Consider the following 19,619-nt stretch of genomic DNA (forward strand, 5'->3'; position numbering starts at 1 on the left):
CTGCTTTCAATATGGTGCCAAGGACAGAACCATGAATAAAGGAGGAAGCCCCAAAATATCTGTTTAAGGATAATCTAGGGCTGAAAGTAAGCACAAATATTACCGTTAGTTAAAATTGTGGATCATACCATACCTAAGAAAACTATATTTGAGACACACTGAACACTGCATGTATAAAACCTGGAGGGGAAAGACAGGACATAAAGTTGCAGGTACAGAAAAGACTGAGATGATCAAACTAACAAAAACTCATTAGTAACTGAATAGTACCTGCCAAAAGAGTTAATGAGCACTTAGTCTAGATTAATAAAAAAAAAATGCAATGTCCAGAATCAGGGGGTTTAGACTCCAATCTATTTCGTGCTGGAGTACTGTACCAATGGTCACACTTCAGGACAAACTGATACAATGAACCTCATCAGCAACAGAAAACAATGAAGAGAACAACAAGAAGAGAAACCAAGATAACACAAGAGCAGAAGGTCAGTTAAAACCATCAGAGCTGCCTGACAACAATATATTCCTCAGTAGGTAATAGTACCAGCTCAACTGTGTAATGATGGGCCCACAGCAAAATAGATCCAAGCACGGGAAAGGGACCCAAACCAAGTGAGTGGTGCTGAAATGGACCAGCTATATTAGAATGCTTCTTGAAAATGTCTATGACAGGGCCCAAGCACATGTGTAATGACTTAGAAATTAAAGGGTGTAAGCGCATGTGCATGCACTTTTTTTAATTATGCTAATGTTGAGAAGTCACCTGCTGACCTTTAGCCTCGCTTCTCCTAATCTTGGAATTCTACGATTCATTAAAGGATACGTTAATTAAAATTCTAGCATTCTTTTGGAAACGGTAAAGTGATGTATCAGTTGGTTCTTCTTTCATTTTGTCAGCATTTTAGAGAAACATCTAAGCTAAAAAGCTATAAAGAGGAAGGAAACCATGATCTCTTGTCCTGCAAAATTATGAAGAGGCTTGTTGGCATGTATCACAGTTGTTGCCAGGTAGAGTATTTTATTAATGTACGACTGATCCTAACCACTTCCAGGGAAAGACAGAAACCACACTTGACACGTGTGAAAACAACTTTTTTAAAAAAGAACAAAATCCATACAAGTAACTTTCACTGCTCTCATTAACTATGGAAAAAGCTTACTAGTGGTCATTAAAAGATAATAATAATTCCTCCAGTTATGTATTACCTTCTATTCAAACATCATCCAAACACTCACTGCATACTGCAGGACCAATAATAAACAGAAAGGAGAAAGGTGTGGGGGCTGCATCATGGAGCAGTTAGTCTGAGATAGATGAGTTGTTAGCAGCATAGTGACAAGAACACCTAACTGTAAAAATTCAATTTAGGTGCAACCCAAATGATACTGTATTAATAAAGTAGATTTCAGAATACAGAGGAAATCTCCATTTCTTAAGTTTTACTGACAAAGAAATAAACATTTGTTTTTAAGGGTGGCTGAATACTGAATTTACTGAAGTTGGTAAGTGTACTGAGGTTGTGTAAGAGATATCCCCTTTCAGAAAATACACATTCAAATATTTAGAGATAAAGGGTCACAATGCATGTAACTTACCCTCAAACGGTTAAAAAAAAAAACAAACCACTGTGTGTGTGTGTGTGTGTGTGTGTGTGTGTGTAGAATGGGAGAGGAGGAGGGAGAGAATAGAGATACAAAACTAATAGGATAAAATGTTAATAATAAATCAATCTGTATACTATATCATTTTTTATAATACCTTTAGTTTTTGAACTTTTATACATGTATGAACTTATTTCCAAATAAAGCTTTTTAAAAAGAACAAGAAGCAGATGAGGGAAAAAATAGCAAAATACTGATAATTCTTAAAGATGGGTTATGGATAGGTGGGGATTCATTCTACCAATTTCCCTACTTTTATCCATCTTTGAAATTTTCCACAATAAAATGTTACAAAAAAAGGGGAGGTGAGTCAGCTACTGTAACTGTATGTAAGTTAGCTACTAAAGTGACTGGAAATGAATGGATAAATACACACACACACACACACACACACACACACACACACACACAGGAATATTATTCAACCTTCAAAAAGAATGAAAGCTTGCCACATGCTATGACGTGGACACAGCTAGAGTGTATTATGCTGAGTGAAATAAGTCAATCAGAGAAGGACAAATACCATATGATTGCACTCATATGTCTTATTTAAGAAACAAAACAGATGAACATATGGGATAAAAAGATAAAAGAGAGGGAAACAAACCATTAGAGAGTCTTAAAGATAGAGAACAAACTGAGGATTGATGGTGGGAGGTGGGTGGGGGATGGGCTAGATGAGTGATGGGTACTTAGGAGGGCATTTGTTGTGATGAGCACTGGGTGTTGTATGTAAGTGATGAATCACTGAATTCTACTCCTGAAGCCAATATTGCAGTATGTTAAGTAACTAGAATTTAAATAAAAATTGGAGAAGAGAAAGATAATAATAAAGTGACTGCAAAACAGAAGGCATTCAATAAACGACAGACGTGTTATTATAAACTGAATTCACATCTATCTTGAATGTAGACAACGTATTAGCTGTTGGTCTTAAATTACAAACAAGAATCTACTGACAATCCACAAACGTAAGGCGCTCTGCTGGAGACTGCAGTGAACATGCTCGCATAAGTCAAGCACCAGCTGACGTACTCAGGACTCAAGTGATGATCAGAAAGGACCAGAAAGCAAAGGTCAGGAGTCAAAGAAACTGAGCTCAAGTGCAAACCAACATCACCTCCTATGTGATCTTAGATAATAACCAGGAACATCTCTTCATCAATCACATTAAAAAGGTGAAATCATGTGTTTGACAAGGTTGCTACAAGAATAAAGTGAAATACACAAGAAGTTGCTCTATGACCTCTCAAGTGTTATATACATGTTAGTTCTCACTGTATTGCGCGTAGAGCCCAGGTGCGGAGGTGATGTCTATACACAGTAATCGTAACACAAAGCAGAGTGCTAAGTCCACCACAGGAAAAGATCACCCCTGGCTAGGAGAGAACAGGAAATCTTCGTGGAGGAAGTGGTACCTGAGACAGCGCTTAACGGATGGATGGGCAGAAAAAAGTCAGAGAGGAGGAAACAGGATCGTAGGTGGAAGAGATAATCCAAGAAAGGACATGAAAGGGAGAAAGCGTAAGGCATGTAAAGAGTAACAGAGTTATGGCTAGAGTCTGAGAAACAAATACAGCAGTAGAATAACTAAAAATAAATCTGAAAAAGTGAGGATAAACCGGAGAAGGCCTTGCCTAACTCATGTGAGGGTCCAGATGTGTGGTTCACCGCTCACCTAGCACGAGCAAGCTCCCCTTCCCTGCTAGTGCCAACAAAACTTCACTATCCAAAGCTATAAAGTTTTCCAAAATAAGGTGCTCAGTTTCAAGGGAAATTAATCAAGTCAAACCTACCATACGTACACTGCTGCGACAGGAAATGGCTTTCTATAATCAGGAAAAACTCAATCCCAGTGAAGATAAATGTCACCCAAAAGAGTTTATATTTGGCTTTGGAGTATTTTTTTTTTTTCAGGGAGGAGCTTCCAAGTCATATTTTTCTTAAGCCTATGCTAAAGTAAGAAGATTCCCAGGGTACCTGGGTGGCTCAGTCGGTTAAACACCCCACCTTCAGCTCAGATCATGATTTCACAGTTTGGGAGTTCGGGCCCTGCATCAGGCTCTGCACTGCTGGTGCAGAGCCTGCTTAGCATTCTCTCTCTCCCCCTCTCTCTCGACCCCTCCCCTACTTTCTCTCTCTGGGTCCCTCTCTCAAAATAAATAAATAAACTTTAAAAAAAAAAAAGTAAGAAAATTCCTTAACTACCCACCAAAAGATCTTCAAAAGTGGTCATACAACTGAAGTCAAATGTTCTTGTAAACCTGACTGACTTTCACAGAATGTGGCTTAATTCAAAATTACGTGACTATTTTTCCTTTCTTATCCTTTTTGTTCACAATAAATAGCTGTACTTTTTAGGAAGAGAACATCCTTTTGCTGTTTTTTTGTAATCCTTTGAGTCACCTACTGTGAAATAATGAATAATCACTCCATCATGATTTATACCTTTATATGACTAATCTCATGAAGACGTAAGAAGGTACGTAAAATGTCTTGTGACTACAGCACACTAAAAATCTTAAGTCCATTTTAATGCCCTTAACTGAATATTAAATTTTTTTCACTGCCACCTCTCCCCCTGACTCTGAATGTTAAATTTTTTACTGGTGAGAAGAAAGGCCATAGAACCATTGCAAGTTATAGGGAAATAAGCTCAGAGATCATTTATTCTGACCTTCTCCTTCAAGAGACAAAAAAAACGGAAGCTAGGGAAATTAAGGGACTTCCTTCTGATACACTGCTAACTAGGTAGAAATAGCTCTAAAGTTTAAAAGGTTTTTGGCACCTGGTACTGATGACACCACGTTCCCATACTGGACATTCTTCTGACGACACATAACTCCAAGAAAAACTAAACATTACACACAAATCTATGTTTGCCCTTAAAAAACAAACAAAAACCAGAAAAGTGCAAAGAATTGGCATTGTTTCGAAGAAAGCAGTTAATGAACTTATACTATCTCCCCCCGCCCCAAATCTGCAACCATACCGAAGTACTGGAAAATACTCAGCTTTTATAACCTCATACCAGTTTAATGATTGAAAAAAGAAAACACGAGAAGCCAGTGCTATGCTGCGTTCGGAAGCCATGAATGCCTCCCCATCAGAAACGAGGGCAGCGGGTAGGAGCAAAGCAGAGAACGAACTTCGGCGGGTCTGGCATGCTAGGGAGCCTGCTCAGCACGAAGGACAGAGCTAGGAGGGAGCACAAACGTAATTCAACCCACAGTGTTAAAAGAAATCAAAGGAAGGCAAATCTGGAAAGCCTGGCCTGGAGGTCAATTCCAAAAGTCAACAGAGGTCTGTAAAAAAAAAAATATGTTTTTAATGTTTTATTTATTTTTGAGAGAGAGAGAGAGAGAGACAGAGTATGAGCAGGGGAGGGGTGGAGAGAGAAGGAGACACAGAATCAGAAGCAGGCTCCAGGGCTCGAACTTGTGAACCTCGAGATCATGACCTGAGCTGAAGTCGGATGCTCAACTGACTGAGCCAGCCAGGTGCCCAACAGAGGTCTTTCAACCCAAAGACGTTCCCAAGACTCATTACCTAGTACATTACCAAGCGGGACTATACTTCCACATCAAACTGCTATCCCTCGCGGTGTGGAGGGCACGCTGCAGCCAGGATTCGGCCGTGGGACTGGGCTCGACGTAGAGTTCCTTCAAACAGCCGAGCCCTGCACTATGCAAGGACGGCCTACGCGGCTGCTTTAGTAAGAGGCGCCTGCAGACCCTACAGCTGCCGCACTGCCAGCCTGGTTTCTGATTCTCCTTCAGAATAAAGCAGAAGGTCAGGTTCTGTGACTTCACACGACACGGGCCCGCCACGCTAACTAGAGAAAGGACCAGAGCTCCTGCTGCCACTCCCAGGGTCTTCACGCCCGACACTGTGAACCGGAAATGAGGCTTCACTGTCTGGGAGGGAAAGGTTTCCCTCAGTTAATGAAATCTGCTTCCAATCTGATAAAACCCGTGTTTGTGCCACTCCAGAATTCAATACAAAATTCCTCAAAATGTGCTCATTTGTCACTGAATGAATAAAACACAGAGTCTAACAAGAAAACTACACCTAATGAGTCATGTAAGGTCCTGACCAATAAAGCCTCTAAAACAGCAGTGTCTCCTCATACAGCACAGCAGTAAAAGGTTTCCAAGACCTTAACTGTATAATATTGTGCCGCTAAAGCACACGCAATATGCATATTTATAAACATTATTCTTGGAAAGTGGTGTTTTACAGGTAAACAATCTATTCGTTATTTGCATATATTTCACCGCATTAATCGCTGCACCAAATGGACAAAATATGTTCAGTTACTTCCGGTATATCGCATTCAGCCAGCTGCACAGGGCAACGTAACCATCAGTAGTGGCAGCCAAGCAAACGCAGTTTCTTATGCCGATTAGACAAACTCTATCTACACCAGAGAACTGACAAAACCTGATCAGACTTACTTGCTACTCCGGATGCAAGTCCATACAGCAGTCCGCCCCCATCGGATTGCTGTGGGAGAACGTGTGCTCCTGGAGGGGGCGGCTTCTCTTGTCTGATAAAGTTATACAACAGGGTTTTCACAAGTTTGCTGGTGTATGGAAGACTACACAAAAAGAAAAAAAGAAGAAAATCAAACCCGTGAAGTCGCCTGACTTTGTGTAACAATCTGCAGAATCTATTAATATTAAAGGGATTAACACTTTGAAGGAACCTAGCACTGTCACATAATGGTGAAGATCGTGGGCTTTGAGATCAGATTTGAGGCTGAATTCTGGCTTTCCTGTTTCTATGCCACAGTTGTTGGTCAAATCACTTCAGTTCTTGAGCTTCAGTTACCTTACTGGTAATCCCGTATAACAGGTGAGATATTATTAATTCAGGGTATTATACGGTACCTGGTGCTTGAAGGGAGATAGTACCATAGAATCAGTAGGGAAACACAAGAATTAAGAAAGCATTAATACAAAAGACTACACATTTTACGTATGAAATCATTCAATTTATGCATGCACACACAAGACACATATGCATACAAGTGGTTTAGATGTTAACACTCTTTGCTTTAAAGTAATGGAATGAGAGGACAAGGGAGAGAACGCAGGTGAAAAGGGATATGTGTCCACAAATTAAGGTGATAAATCAATTCCTGCCATCTAGAGAAAACTCTGTAATAGAATCCTGAGCCAAAGCCCAGGCTCCTTCTCTATTATCAGCGGTTTTCAAATATGTTCCAAAGAGCCCTAAGGGATTCTATGGCTGTGCCACAGGATACTCAAGGAGTGAGGTGACACACAGACAACCAAGGCAGCAAGGACAAGATGACAAAGACAGAGCTCCCACTCTCTGAGAACTTCCAAAGCTACTTGGTTTGTATCTGTTTTACAATCTCAAGTTCTGTGAAGACTGTGTCAATAGAAGATGCGTGTGTGTGTGTGTGTGTGTGTGTATTTTGTATCTACTCCCAGCCCCCCATTAGAAGACTGTAAGGTTCTGCTCAAGAGCAGAGCCCCCCATCCTAACACATGTCTGGCACATGGTTGCCACACAATAAGTATCTGTGACCACGTGAGAGTAGGAACTGTCAGCTAAGAGGCTGCTGGAGTACTCCAGACACAGGGTGACAGGGCAGAGATGATGGTCGTTTCAACGGGACTAGTGAGAGGGGGAGACTGAAAACAACTTCAGCAGACAGACCATGACTGATGGGTGCTTACACATAGAGAAATGATGCAGAAGGAAGAAGGAGGAGGACTTCAACATTTCACTTCTACAAAGAAACCACTTGAGAAGGTAAGAAGCTGGGGGACGAAAGGGGCGGGGAGGACGGGCAGTTTAAACAGGAAAGCAGAAGTGGGTTACTTATGCATGGGGTTTGGAGTGTGGACAGAATGACCGAAGGAAACGTTCGGCGGGACATCTGGGACAACGTTAAGGTTAGAGGACAAGACCCGAGACAGAGATTTGTACAATAAAAAAAAAAAAAAGAAGGTAGAAAAATGTAAAATAGAAACATACCATCGACCTCGCATCAAATACTTGTGACTGATGCTCTGTCGCAAAACCTCCTTGTGGAAGAGTTGGCAAGAAAGGAAAACCACCATTGTCGATACAGCTTCTACTGAGATTTCATATGTAATATCTCTGCAGAAACAGGAAGCAAACAGAATAATGATCACTTTGGAAGATTAGGACTGCTCTTTTCTAAATAAACTATACATTTAAAAACTCAATCTAAATATTCAATACGTTTCTAGGTTACAAAGAAACACTAATGTGTTTTACTTAAAAATTAAGTCAGGCAAAAATAGGAAAGCTTTTCCCAACCATTAGCTTTTGTACTCGGGTCAGGCATCCCATTACTTTCCTATTTTCCAGTTCCAATCTCCTGCTGAATGACAAGTCTATTACTGTAGAATGGAAACAGTTAGCAGCAACGTTCTGCTTTGAAGATAAACCCTAAAACCTTAGGTTCATCCCTGTTTGGTTATAATGCAGAAACCCAATATTCAGATTGTCAAATTTAAGAGTAAGTCACAGTGCAGGGAAGAAAACAATGCCTTTTCGTGTTGATAATCACTTAACAATCAAAACAATGTATACCTTACATCACCCCATCTCTAGTGTCTGCTTCCATAAGGCCACGTCTGTATGTTCAGCAAAATATGGACAGTGAACAAATTATTCCTGTTTTATTAAGCATATTTCTATTATGAAGGACTACTCCTGTCCTCCCAAGATCATTAACTCTCTTTAGAAATAAGTCTTAGGTCAAAGAAAAAGGAAACAAGGTTTTGGCTGAGGAGGAAGCACAAAAAAGAATAAACGCATTAAGTAATCTTCAGTTACTGCACAAGTTTAACCATGATGATCACGGGGAACAGGAACAGATCAGGAAAGTGGAGATCTCAACAACACAACAAAAAGAGTAACAGCTCCGAAAGAATATCAAAATATTCTGACAGAACTAAAATATGCATGGAAATCCAAAAAAAAAACAAAACCAAACACAAAACAAAAACAAAACCCACTTAACATCTACTTAAGTGAGGCTCATTAAACAAATTAAATATGACCTGATTCTAGAATTGGGCACGCTTAAATTCTACCAGATATTTTAAGGGGTTATTGCTGACAGAAATCTCTTTTAAAAGCAAAGTATACAAAACAACACAAGAGGTCCATGCAATTTACATTATTACATAATGGATAAATCTCAGTTCTAATCAGAAATCTTACTTTTAAAGTACTATAGAAAAATTCTCTTTCCTGACATTTCTTTAACTGTCATAAATATTAACCACGTAAAATGCAATCCTATTTGTTCTTATTCCTTCAACTGAATGAAAGACAAGCCTGACATTGAAATCCAAAGAGGCACAGAGAACTCCCTTCAGACATAACTTGAATCGATCTTCTGCACGACATATCATAATGAAACTGGCAAAATACAAGGATAAAGAGAGAATTCTGAAAGCAGCTAGGGATAAACAGGACTTAACATACAAAGGTAGATACATAAGGGTAGTAGCAGACCTATCTACTGAAACTTGGCAGGCCAGACAGGAATGGCAGGAAAGCTTCAATGTGATGAACAGAAAAAAATATGCAGCCGAGAATCCTGTATGCAGCAAGTCTGTCATTCAGAATAGAAGGGGACATAAAGGTCTTCCCAAACAAACAAAATGGAAGGAATTCCTCACCACTAAACAGCCCTACAAGGGATCCTAAGGGGGATTCTGTGAGTGAAATGTTGCAAGGACCACAAAGTACCAGAGACACCACTACAAGCATGAAACCTACAGACATCACAATGACTCTAAACCCGTATCTTTCAATAACACTGAATGTAAATGGACTAAATGCTCCAACCAAAAGACGCAGGGTATCAGAATGGATAAAAAAAACAAGACCCATCTATTTGCTGTCTACAAGAGACTCATTTCAGACCTGAGGACACCTTCAGATTGAACGTGAGGGGATGGAGAACTATCTATCATGCTACTGGAAGTCAAAAGAAAGCTGGAGTAGCTGTACTTATATCAGACAAACTAGACTTTAAATTAAAGGTTGTAACAAGAGATGAAGAAGAGCATTATATAATAATTACAGGGTCTATCCATCAGGAAGAGCTAACAATTATAAATGTCTGTGCACCAAATTCGGAAGCCCCCAAATATATAAAACAATTAATCACAAACATAAGCAAACTTATTGATAAGAATGTGGTAATTGCAGCAGGCTTTAATACTCCTCTTATAGCAATGGATAGATCATCTAGACAGAGAATCAATAAAGAAACAAGGGCCCTGAATGATACATTGGACTAGATGGACTTGAAAGATATATTTAGAATTCTGCATCCCAAAGCAACAGAATATTCTTTCTTCTCGAGTGAACATGGAACATTCTCCAAAATAGACCACATACTGGGTCACAAAACAGCCCTTAATAAGTATAAAAGAATTGAGATCATACCATGCACACTTTCAGATCACAATGCTATGAAACATGAAATCAACCACAGGAACAAAAGCCCAGAAAACCTCCAAAAGCATGGAGGTTAAAGAACAGCTTACTAAAGAATGAATGGGTCAACCAGGCAAATAGAGAAGAGATTAAAAAATATATGGAATCAAATGAAAATGAAAATACAACAGTCCAAACGCTATGATATACAGCGAGGGCAGTCCTGAGAGGAAAATACATTGCAATCCAGGCCTATCTCAAGAAAGAAGAAACATCCCAAATACAAAATCTAACAACACACCTACAGGAAATAGAAGCAGAACAGCAAAGACACCCCAAACCCAGCAGAAGAAGAGAAATAATACAGATCAGAGCAGAAATAAACAATATAGAATCTAAAAAAACAGTAGAGCAGATCAATGAAACCAAGAGTTGGTTTTTTGAAAAAATAAACAAAATTGATAAACCTCCAGCAAGGGTTCTCAAAAAGAAAAGGGAGAGGACCCAAACAGATAACATCACAAATGAAAATGGAATTATTACAACCCATCCCTCAGAAATACAAGCAATTATCAGGGAATACTATGAAAAATTATATGCCAACAAACTGGACAACATGGAAGAAATGGACAAATTCCTAAACCCCCACATACTTCCAAAACTCAAACGGGAAGGAATAGAAAACTTGAACAGACCCATAACCAGCGAAGAAATTGAATCAGTTATCAAAAATCTCCCAAAAAATAAGAATCCAGGACCAGATTGCTTCCCTGGGGAATTCTACCAGACATTTAAAGCAGAGATAATACCTATCCTTCTCAAGCTGTTCCAAAAAATAGAAAGGGGAGGAAAAACTTCCAGACTCATTCTATGAAGCCAGCATTACTTTGATTCCCAAACCAGACAGAGACCCAGCAAAAAAAGAGAACTACAGGCCAATATCGCTGATGAATATGGATGCAGAAATTCTCAACAAGATACTAGCAAATCGAATTCAACAGCATATAAAAAGAATTATTCACCATGATCAAGTGGGATTCATTCCTGGGCTACAGGGCTGGTTCAATATTTGCAAATCAATCAATGTGATACATCACATTAATAAAAGAAAAGACAAGAACCATATGATCCTGTCAGTCGATGCAGTAAAAGCATTTGACAAAATACAGCATCCTTTCTTAATAAAGACCCTCGAGAGAGTCGGGATAGAAGGAACATACTTAAACATCATAAAAGCCATTTATGAAAAGCCCACAGCTAATATCATCCTCAATGGGGAAAAACAGAGCTTTCCCCCTGAGATCAGGAACATGACAGGGATGTCCACTCTCACTGCTGTTGTTTAACATACTGTTGGAAGGTCTAGCATCAGCAATCAGACAACAAAAGGAAATCAAAGGCATCGAAATTGGCAAAGATGAAGTCAAGCTTTCACTTTTTGTAGATGACATGATACTCTACATGGAAAACCCAACAGACTCCACCAAAAGTCAGCCAGAACTGATACGTGAATTCAGCAAAGTCGCAGGATACAAAATTAACGTACAGAAATCAGTTGCATTCTTATACACTAAGAATGAAGCAACAGAAAGACAAATAAAGAAACTGATCCCATTCACAATTGCACCAAGAATCATAAAATACCTAGGAATAAACCTAACCAAAGATGTAAAAGATCTGTATGCTGAAAACTATAGGAAGCTTATGAAGGAAATTGAAGAAGATACAAAGAAATGGAAAAACATTCCATGCTCATGGATTGGAAGAATGAATATTGTTAAAATGTCAATACTACCCAAAGCAATCTACACATTCAATGCAATCCCAATCAAAATTGCACTAGCATTCTTCTCGAAGCTAGAACAAACAATCCTAAAATTTGTATGGAACCACAAAAGACCCCAAATAGCCAAAGTAATATTGAAGAAGAAAACCAAAGCTGGAGGCATCACAATCCCAGACGTTAGCCTCTACTACAAAGCTGTAATCATCAAGACAGCATGGTATTGGCACAAAAACAGACACACAGACCAATGGAATAGAATAGAGCCTCCAGAATTGGACCCACAAATGTATGGCCAACTAATCTTTGACAAAACAGGAAAGAATATCCAATGGAAAAAAGACAATCTCTTTAAAAAATGGTGCTGGGAGAACTGGACAGCAACATGCAGAAGAATGAAACTAGACCACTTTCTTACACCATTGACAAAAATAAACTCAAAATGGGTGAAGGACCTGAACGTGAGACAGGAAACCATCAAAACCCTACAGGAGAAAGCAGGAAAAAACCTCTCTGACCTCAGCCGCAGTAATTTCTTACTTGACACATCTCCAAAGGCAAAGGAATTAAAATCAAAAATGAACTATTGGGACCTCATCAAGATAAAAACGTTCTGAACTGCAAAGTAATCAATCAACAAAACTAAAAGGCAACCAATGGAATGGGAAAAGATATTTGCAAATGCCATATCGGACAAAGAGCTAGTATCCAAAATCTATAAAGAACTCACCAAACTCTACACCCGAAAAACAAACAATCCAGTGAAGAAATGGGCAGAAGACATGAATAAACACTTTCCTAAAGAAGACACCCAGATGGCACATGGCAACAGGCACATGAAAAGATGCTCAACGTCATTCCTCATCAGGGAATGCAAATCAAAACCACACTGAAATATCACCTTACGCAGGTCAGAGTGGCTAAAATGAACAAATCAGGAGACTATAGATGCTGGAGAGGATGTGGAGAAACGGAAACCCTCTTGCACTGTTGGTGGGAATGCAAACTGGTGCGGCCACTCTGAAAAAGTGTGGAGGTACCTCAAAAAATTAAAAATAGATCTATGCTGTGACCCAGCAATAGCGCTCCTAGGAATTTACCCAAGGGATACAGGAGCGCTGACGCATAGGGGCACTTGTACCCCAATGTTTATGGCAGCACTTTCAACAATAGCCACATTATGGAAAGAGTCTAAATGTCCATCAACTGACGAATGGATAAAGAAATTGTGGTTTATATATACAATGGAATACTACTTGGCAATAAGAAAGAATGAAATATGGCCTTTTGTAGCAACGTGGATGGAAGTGGAGAGTGTTATGCTAAGTGAAATAAGTCAGGCAGAGAAAGACAGATACCATCTGTTTTCACTCTTATGTGGATCCTGAGAAACTTAACAGAAGACCAGGGGGGAGGAGAAGGGGGGGGGGAGTTACAGAGAGGGAAGGAGGCAAACCATAAGAGACTCTTAAATACTGAGAACAAACTGAGGGTTGATGTGGGGGGCAGGGGAAAGGGGAAAATGGGTGATGGGCATTGAGGAGGGCACTTGTTGGGATGAGCACTGGGTGTTGTATGGAAACCAATTTGACAATAAATTATATATAAAAAAATAAAATAAATGAAATAAACTTTTTGTGGAAGAGTAAACATGGCCAAGTCAACCTTGAAAATGAAGAGTGATGAGAGGGCCTTTCACTACCAGGTATCAAGCCATGCTATGCAGCTGTAACAATAAAAACAGCATGGTGTTTGCACACATGAAGAAACAGACAAACGAAAGAAATCCACCTACAAACCAAATGTATGGCTCACACCTGCGGTGTAGACATAAACAATATACAGTAAAGATGGATCCACAAATCAATGAGGACAGAGGAGATTGTACAGAAGACTGGCTCATTTCACAAAGAAAACAATGATGGATCCCTATCAAAGGCCTACTACAGACAGATTAAAGACCTGGAGGTGAATGGTAAAGCTAAAGTTAACACAAGAAAATGTACGCTAAGTTTCTAACAGAAGGACAAAAAAAGGACTTCTTAAATAAAAGCCTAAGAGCACAAGCCACAAAGCCAAAAAATACATTTAATCACATCAAAATTCAGGATTACTGCTCAACAAATGAAACCTTGGACAAAGGTAACAGGCAGACGATACAGAGAAGAACAAGAAGAAACTAATATCTAGAATATTGCCAGCAACTCCTGCAAATGGCCAAGAAAAAGGCGAGAACTCCACTAGGAAATAAGAACGAAATATATAAACAGTTTAAGACAGTGTGATATCCCTTTATGCTGTAGAAAGCAAAGTACCAGCAGGCATATGATGATATATAAACCCTCTTGTACTGCTGATAAAAATATTAACCAGAGAAGTCATCTTTAGAGAGCAACCCATGACCCAAATATGTATATATGCCAAAGAAAAATTCACAGCAACTGGCTGAGGACTGTGCTAGGCAAACTCTAAGACAACCCCCAATAATCCCTGCTTCCTGCTATTCATATAGCTCTTATGTACTGCCTCCCCTTGAGTATAGGCTGAATCTAATAACTCACTTTTAACCACTTTCAAGGGGCGATTATCTTACAAAGCAACTACAGCTTGTGCTGGGTACCCTCTCTTGCTCTTTTTTTTCCCCTTTCTGTGGGAGAAGCTAACCACCCTGTTGTGAGCTGACATATGCAGACGTCTACCTGGCAAAGAACTAAGGGAGGCCTCCAGTCAACAGCCAGTGAAGATCTGAGGCCCTCAGTCCAGTTTCCCTAGAGGAACAGAATCCTGCCAACAGCAAATGAGAAATCAAGAAAGCAGGTCTCTCCCTCCCTAGCTGAGGCTTCTGACGAGACCACAGCCCCACCAATAAGCTCAACTACAACCTCAAGAGGTATCTGAGTCAAGAGGCACCACGCCAGCTGTGCCTGCACTCCTGATCCTAACAAACTATGAAACAATTCATTACTTGTGGTGTTGCAAAGTTGGAGAAAGCCCTGGTGTCCATCACTGAGGAACTGGGTAAGTAAAATGTGGTGGATACACACAATGAAAGTTTTAACAGCAGCAGACTAGATGTTCATTTAGTGTCACGGGTAACGTTTAAGAACAGTTCTGAGAGGAATAAATAAACAGAATGAGTTCTGTAACAATTCTATTTATGTACATTAAAAATACATGTACATGTAACATTTAGTTGAGCATATACATATAAAAATAATGCATTAAACACATTTAAAATGGCTGTTTACGGGAAAGAAGAGCAGCACGGAATGGGGATAAATGGGAATAAATGAACAGATGAATATCAAATGGAGGGAGAGATGGACCTCACATGAAGCAGGGATGACAGTTAGCCTTGAACTGAAGAATGTGATCTATTCAACCCTATGCCTCATGTGTCCAAAATCAGGGACAGTGGGACAAAGGGGGGCATCAGAGGTTGGGAGACATACTGACATGGAGAAATACTTTGACCAACCCAGGAAACAAAGAACATGCAATAAATTATCTAGCTAGAACATTATGAGGACCGCGATGAAAACACGAACAGGAATGGAAAAGAGCAACCAGACTTGAATGATACGGAACAAAATAAAACTAATAGCACTCAGTGACAGACGGTATGCTTAACGTGGGCAAAAAAGGCTAAGACTAATCAAAGAAGACAGGCTTATAGATTTAGAACTCATGGTGTATCAACCTAAATCAAGAACACTGCAAATGGACAATCACTTTACACATATTTACGTGTACTGAAAACGTTCCCTTCTATTCCTAGTTTTCTAAGTTTTTTTTTTTCATGAATGGATGTTGAATTTAGTCAAATGCTTTTTCCACACTTACTGAGACACTCATATGGCTTTTCTAATTTATTCTGCCAATATGGCATATTATGTTGATGGATTTTCAAGTCTTAACAATATCACATTCGTCCGATAAGCCCCACTTGTTTATGATGCTATGCCCTTTATCATATATTACTGGGTGCAATTTACTAATTTTTTAAAAAATATGTTTCTCCTACATTGATAAGACATACTAGTCTGTAACTTTCTTTTTATGTAATGTTCGTTAGGTTTTAGTATCAGGGTTATGCTAGCCTTACAAAACACATTACTCATCTGCTTCTGGGACATACTTTATTGAAATATTTGCCTCGCGACATAATATTAAGCAAAAATGGTAGAACGTTATGTATTATATGAATGCATATACATGCAGGTGCTAACAGGCAAAAAATAAAAAAAGCAATCTTGAGAGATGAGATTACAGGTGACTATTTTTATTATTTTTAATTTAAACTTTTTAAATAGGAAGAGCATGAAGAAAGTGAATGTAAGAAATGTTTGCTCCCAAATGGCTGTGCCTACTGGGAAATTTCCTTGAGAAACAAAATCATAGTGATGATGGTCTGAGGATAATGTCTAACCTCATTTTAACCATAGGTCTTCTTAATGATACCCCTCTTACTTCACTGTGAGCAATCAAAGTAACAAAGCTTTGTAACTAGGGAAAAACAATTTAGCAGGAGAGTGCCTTAGTGCTTGTAGATTGCAATTGACAAACTAACAGACTGGGTAGTTCACAAAGCACAGAAATTTATTTCTCACAGTTCCAAAGGCCCAAATCAAGGCACCTGCAAATTCAGTGTCTGATAAGAGCTGGCTTTCTGGGTTCACAAACAGTGAGCTTTTTTTTTTTTTTTTTTTTTTTTTGAATTTTTTTTTATTCTTGTTTTTTAAGTAAGTTCCACGCCCAGTGTGGAGCCCAATATGGGGCTTGAACTCATGACCCTGAGATCAAGACCCGAGTTAAGATCAAGAGTCGGATGCTCAACTGACTGAGCCACCCAGGTGCCCCTGACAGTGAACATCATTTTGCTGTGTCATCACACAGTGGAGGGGGGACAAGGAAGCTTTCTTGGGTATCTTTTCCATGAGCATCAATCCCATTCATGAGGGCTCTGTCCGCATGACCTAATCATCCCCCCCAAATACCATCACCTTGTAGGTTAGGTTTCAACATAAGAATTTTGGAAGGACACAAGCATTCAGATCACAGCAATGAGTCAGCCACACTTGTATTACTTAGGGCTCTGCAGAGAAAGAGAATCAATAGTATAGGAATAGATATAGACAAAAAGAGATTTACTATGAAGGACTGACTCACACAATTATGGAAGTTGAGGGATCCATTACTTGCCATCTGCAAGGTGGACGCTCAGGAAAAGCCTGGTACAGTTCCAGTCCAAACCCAAAGGCCTGAGAACCAGAAAAACCCCAGGCTAAGTCGGAAGGCCCAAGAATCAGGAGGACCAATGTCTAAGGACATGAGAAGATGGACGTCTCGGCTAAAGCAAGAGAGTAAATTTATCTCTTTCCTCCACCTATGTGCTTTATCCATCCCTCAAAGGACTGGATGACACCAGCATGGGTGAGTATGATCTTCTTCACTAAGTCTACTGATTCTAATGCTAACTACTTCTGGAAACACACTCACGGATACACCCAGAAATAATGAAACCATGTCTGACCTCTAGGCACCCCTCAGCTCAGTTAAGCTGTCACACAAAATTAACCATCACACTTGCCAATCAAAGATGTAAGTTACACTTTTAAATACTGGCTGAAGGCACAGAGTCACAGATTCAGTCTCATTGAAGGCATACATTTTGTTGTTGTTGTTGAAAGCATATTTGAAAGACTTTGTACGTAGAAATTTTGTTCCTTCATAAGAAACAAACAGCATTCTAACACAGACACCTAGTTTTTAGTGACTATCCAAAGCAAATACACATTTCAGTAAAAACTTTTTACTCAAGATAAAGCTAGCACATACAGTATTTGCTATTCTGATTTCCAAAATAGCCTATAACTATGAGCCAAAACCAAGACTTCCCATATGTCAATACACCATTTACTATGAATAAAAATGTAAGATTTAGAGAACCAAAAGGAACTAATGCCTGAAAAGAAGGGCATCTAGCGTCTCTTTGTTTGCATAGACTAAAAAACAGTTCAAATACACTGTAGTCACTCAGATTTGATCATGATGGAGACCACAGTGATCTCTCTTGTGAGGCATCTACTGAAGAGCTGAGCAGCCACTTCTTATCTGTAAATCATTGTTATACAAGTTAAGAATGGGACTTCATCAGTACAATACCAAACACACAGTGGTACACGTACTGTCCAAACAACTGCACAGTCTGCTTTCAGAAGGAAAAATAACACCTGAACCTACACCTCAGACCCTATGTACAAAAGAAATCCCAAATAGATCAGAAGATTAAATCTTAAAAAAAAAAAAAAAAAAGAAAATCCTAGGGGCCAAGACGGGAGATTCTCTTAAAACATGCTTTAAAGAAGGCCTTTTGGTGCTTCTATTTTAGAGGGACAGACAAAAATGCTGTGCAGTAAATGAAAAGGTTGTAAGTGCCATGAAGAAAATAACGCATGAAGGTTGGATAAGGAGTACCTGGTTAGGGTGGTTAGGAATAGTGAGGCTAAGCTGCTACTACAGAAGTCCAAAATGAGGCTTTAAACCAGATCAAAGCTCATTTCTCTGCCACTTAGCAGTCAGATCAAGCAGGATCTACTTAGTAAGATCACTCAAAGGCTCTGCCGGGAAGGAAGCTCTGTCACCCTTTGCATGTGCTTCCAAGTTTGTTCTGGTTACCATTTCCCACCAGAGAGAAGGGAGAAAAGTGCACTCCAAGGAGAGTCATTTCTTCTTAAATAACGTAAGAGCTGTATATATCAATTCCTCCGGTACACCCATAGCTAGCTGGCAAGCGAGCCTGAGAAACGCCATCTCTGCCTGGACAACCACTGCCCAGCCAAATGCTAATAAAGAGAAGAATGAATTTGAGGGACCACTGACAATCTATCACAGATGTGTTACAATTTTAAGTAAGAAGACTCAACACGAAGCTGACTTTTGAGCAAAGACTTGAAAAAAGCAAGGAGGCACAGAAAGAGTCTGCCAGGGAGAGGGATAAGCGCATGCAAAGGCCCAGAGATAGGAACATGCCTAGCATATTTAAGGAACGCCAAAGAAGCCAGTGGGGCTACAATGAAATGCGCAAGAAGGCAAGTAGAAAGAGAAAGGGTCAAAAATGTTAACAATGAGCCAGTTTATACATCCGAAGGCCTAGAAGCTATCAACGATGGATGAATTAAGACTCTTAAAAGTCGTTTTTGAAAATTTACCACGTCAAAACAAAAGCGTGCTATAAGCAAATAAGTCAAGTCAAAAGGCAAATCTAGAGGGGCGCCTGGCTGGTTTGGTTGGTAGAAATTGCAACTCTTGACCTCAAGGCTGTGGGCTCGAGCCCCACACAGGTGTAGAGATTACTTAAAAGATTCAAATCTTTAAAAAAAAAGAAAGGCAAATTTAGAAAAAAAAATACTTTAAATTCATTTCACAAAGGGGTAATAGGAGTCCTATAATTAGATGGTAATGACAGCTTCACAACTTGTGTGAATTCACTAACGACCACCTAATAATACACTTTCGAGGGGTAAATCTGGGGGTATCTGAATATCCTCATAACAATAATGAGAAAGCTCTTTAAATGCTTGTGTACAAAAGCTGCCTGGATACGGTGCTGACTGGAAAGAGAAGAAAGTTCAAAAGAGTATGTATAATTTCCCATCTTTTGTGTGACTGCAGGGAGATAGAAGAATCTGTGCTCATAACTGCATATGCATCG

At 39.5% G+C, this 19,619-nt stretch overlaps 1 protein-coding gene across 6 annotated transcripts in view; it reads right to left on the reverse strand.

Moving 5' to 3' along the window:
- The window catches only part of DYM (dymeclin), a 329,646-nt gene that overhangs the window by 230,844 nt on the left and 79,183 nt on the right, over nucleotides 1–19,619 (reverse strand). For all 6 annotated transcript variants that reach the window (XM_053205580.1, XM_027068935.2, XM_053205581.1 and 3 more), the window contains 2 exons: nucleotides 7,672–7,797; nucleotides 6,117–6,259 (listed from right to left, as the gene is read on the reverse strand). In XM_053205580.1, the coding sequence (XP_053061555.1) occupies nucleotides 6,117–6,259; nucleotides 7,672–7,797 (269 nt within the window). The remainder of the gene's footprint in view (nucleotides 1–6,116; nucleotides 6,260–7,671; nucleotides 7,798–19,619) is intronic.

This window comes from Acinonyx jubatus, chromosome D3 (assembly GCF_027475565.1).
Source record: "Acinonyx jubatus isolate Ajub_Pintada_27869175 chromosome D3, VMU_Ajub_asm_v1.0, whole genome shotgun sequence".
NCBI lineage: Eukaryota > Metazoa > Chordata > Mammalia > Carnivora > Felidae > Acinonyx > Acinonyx jubatus.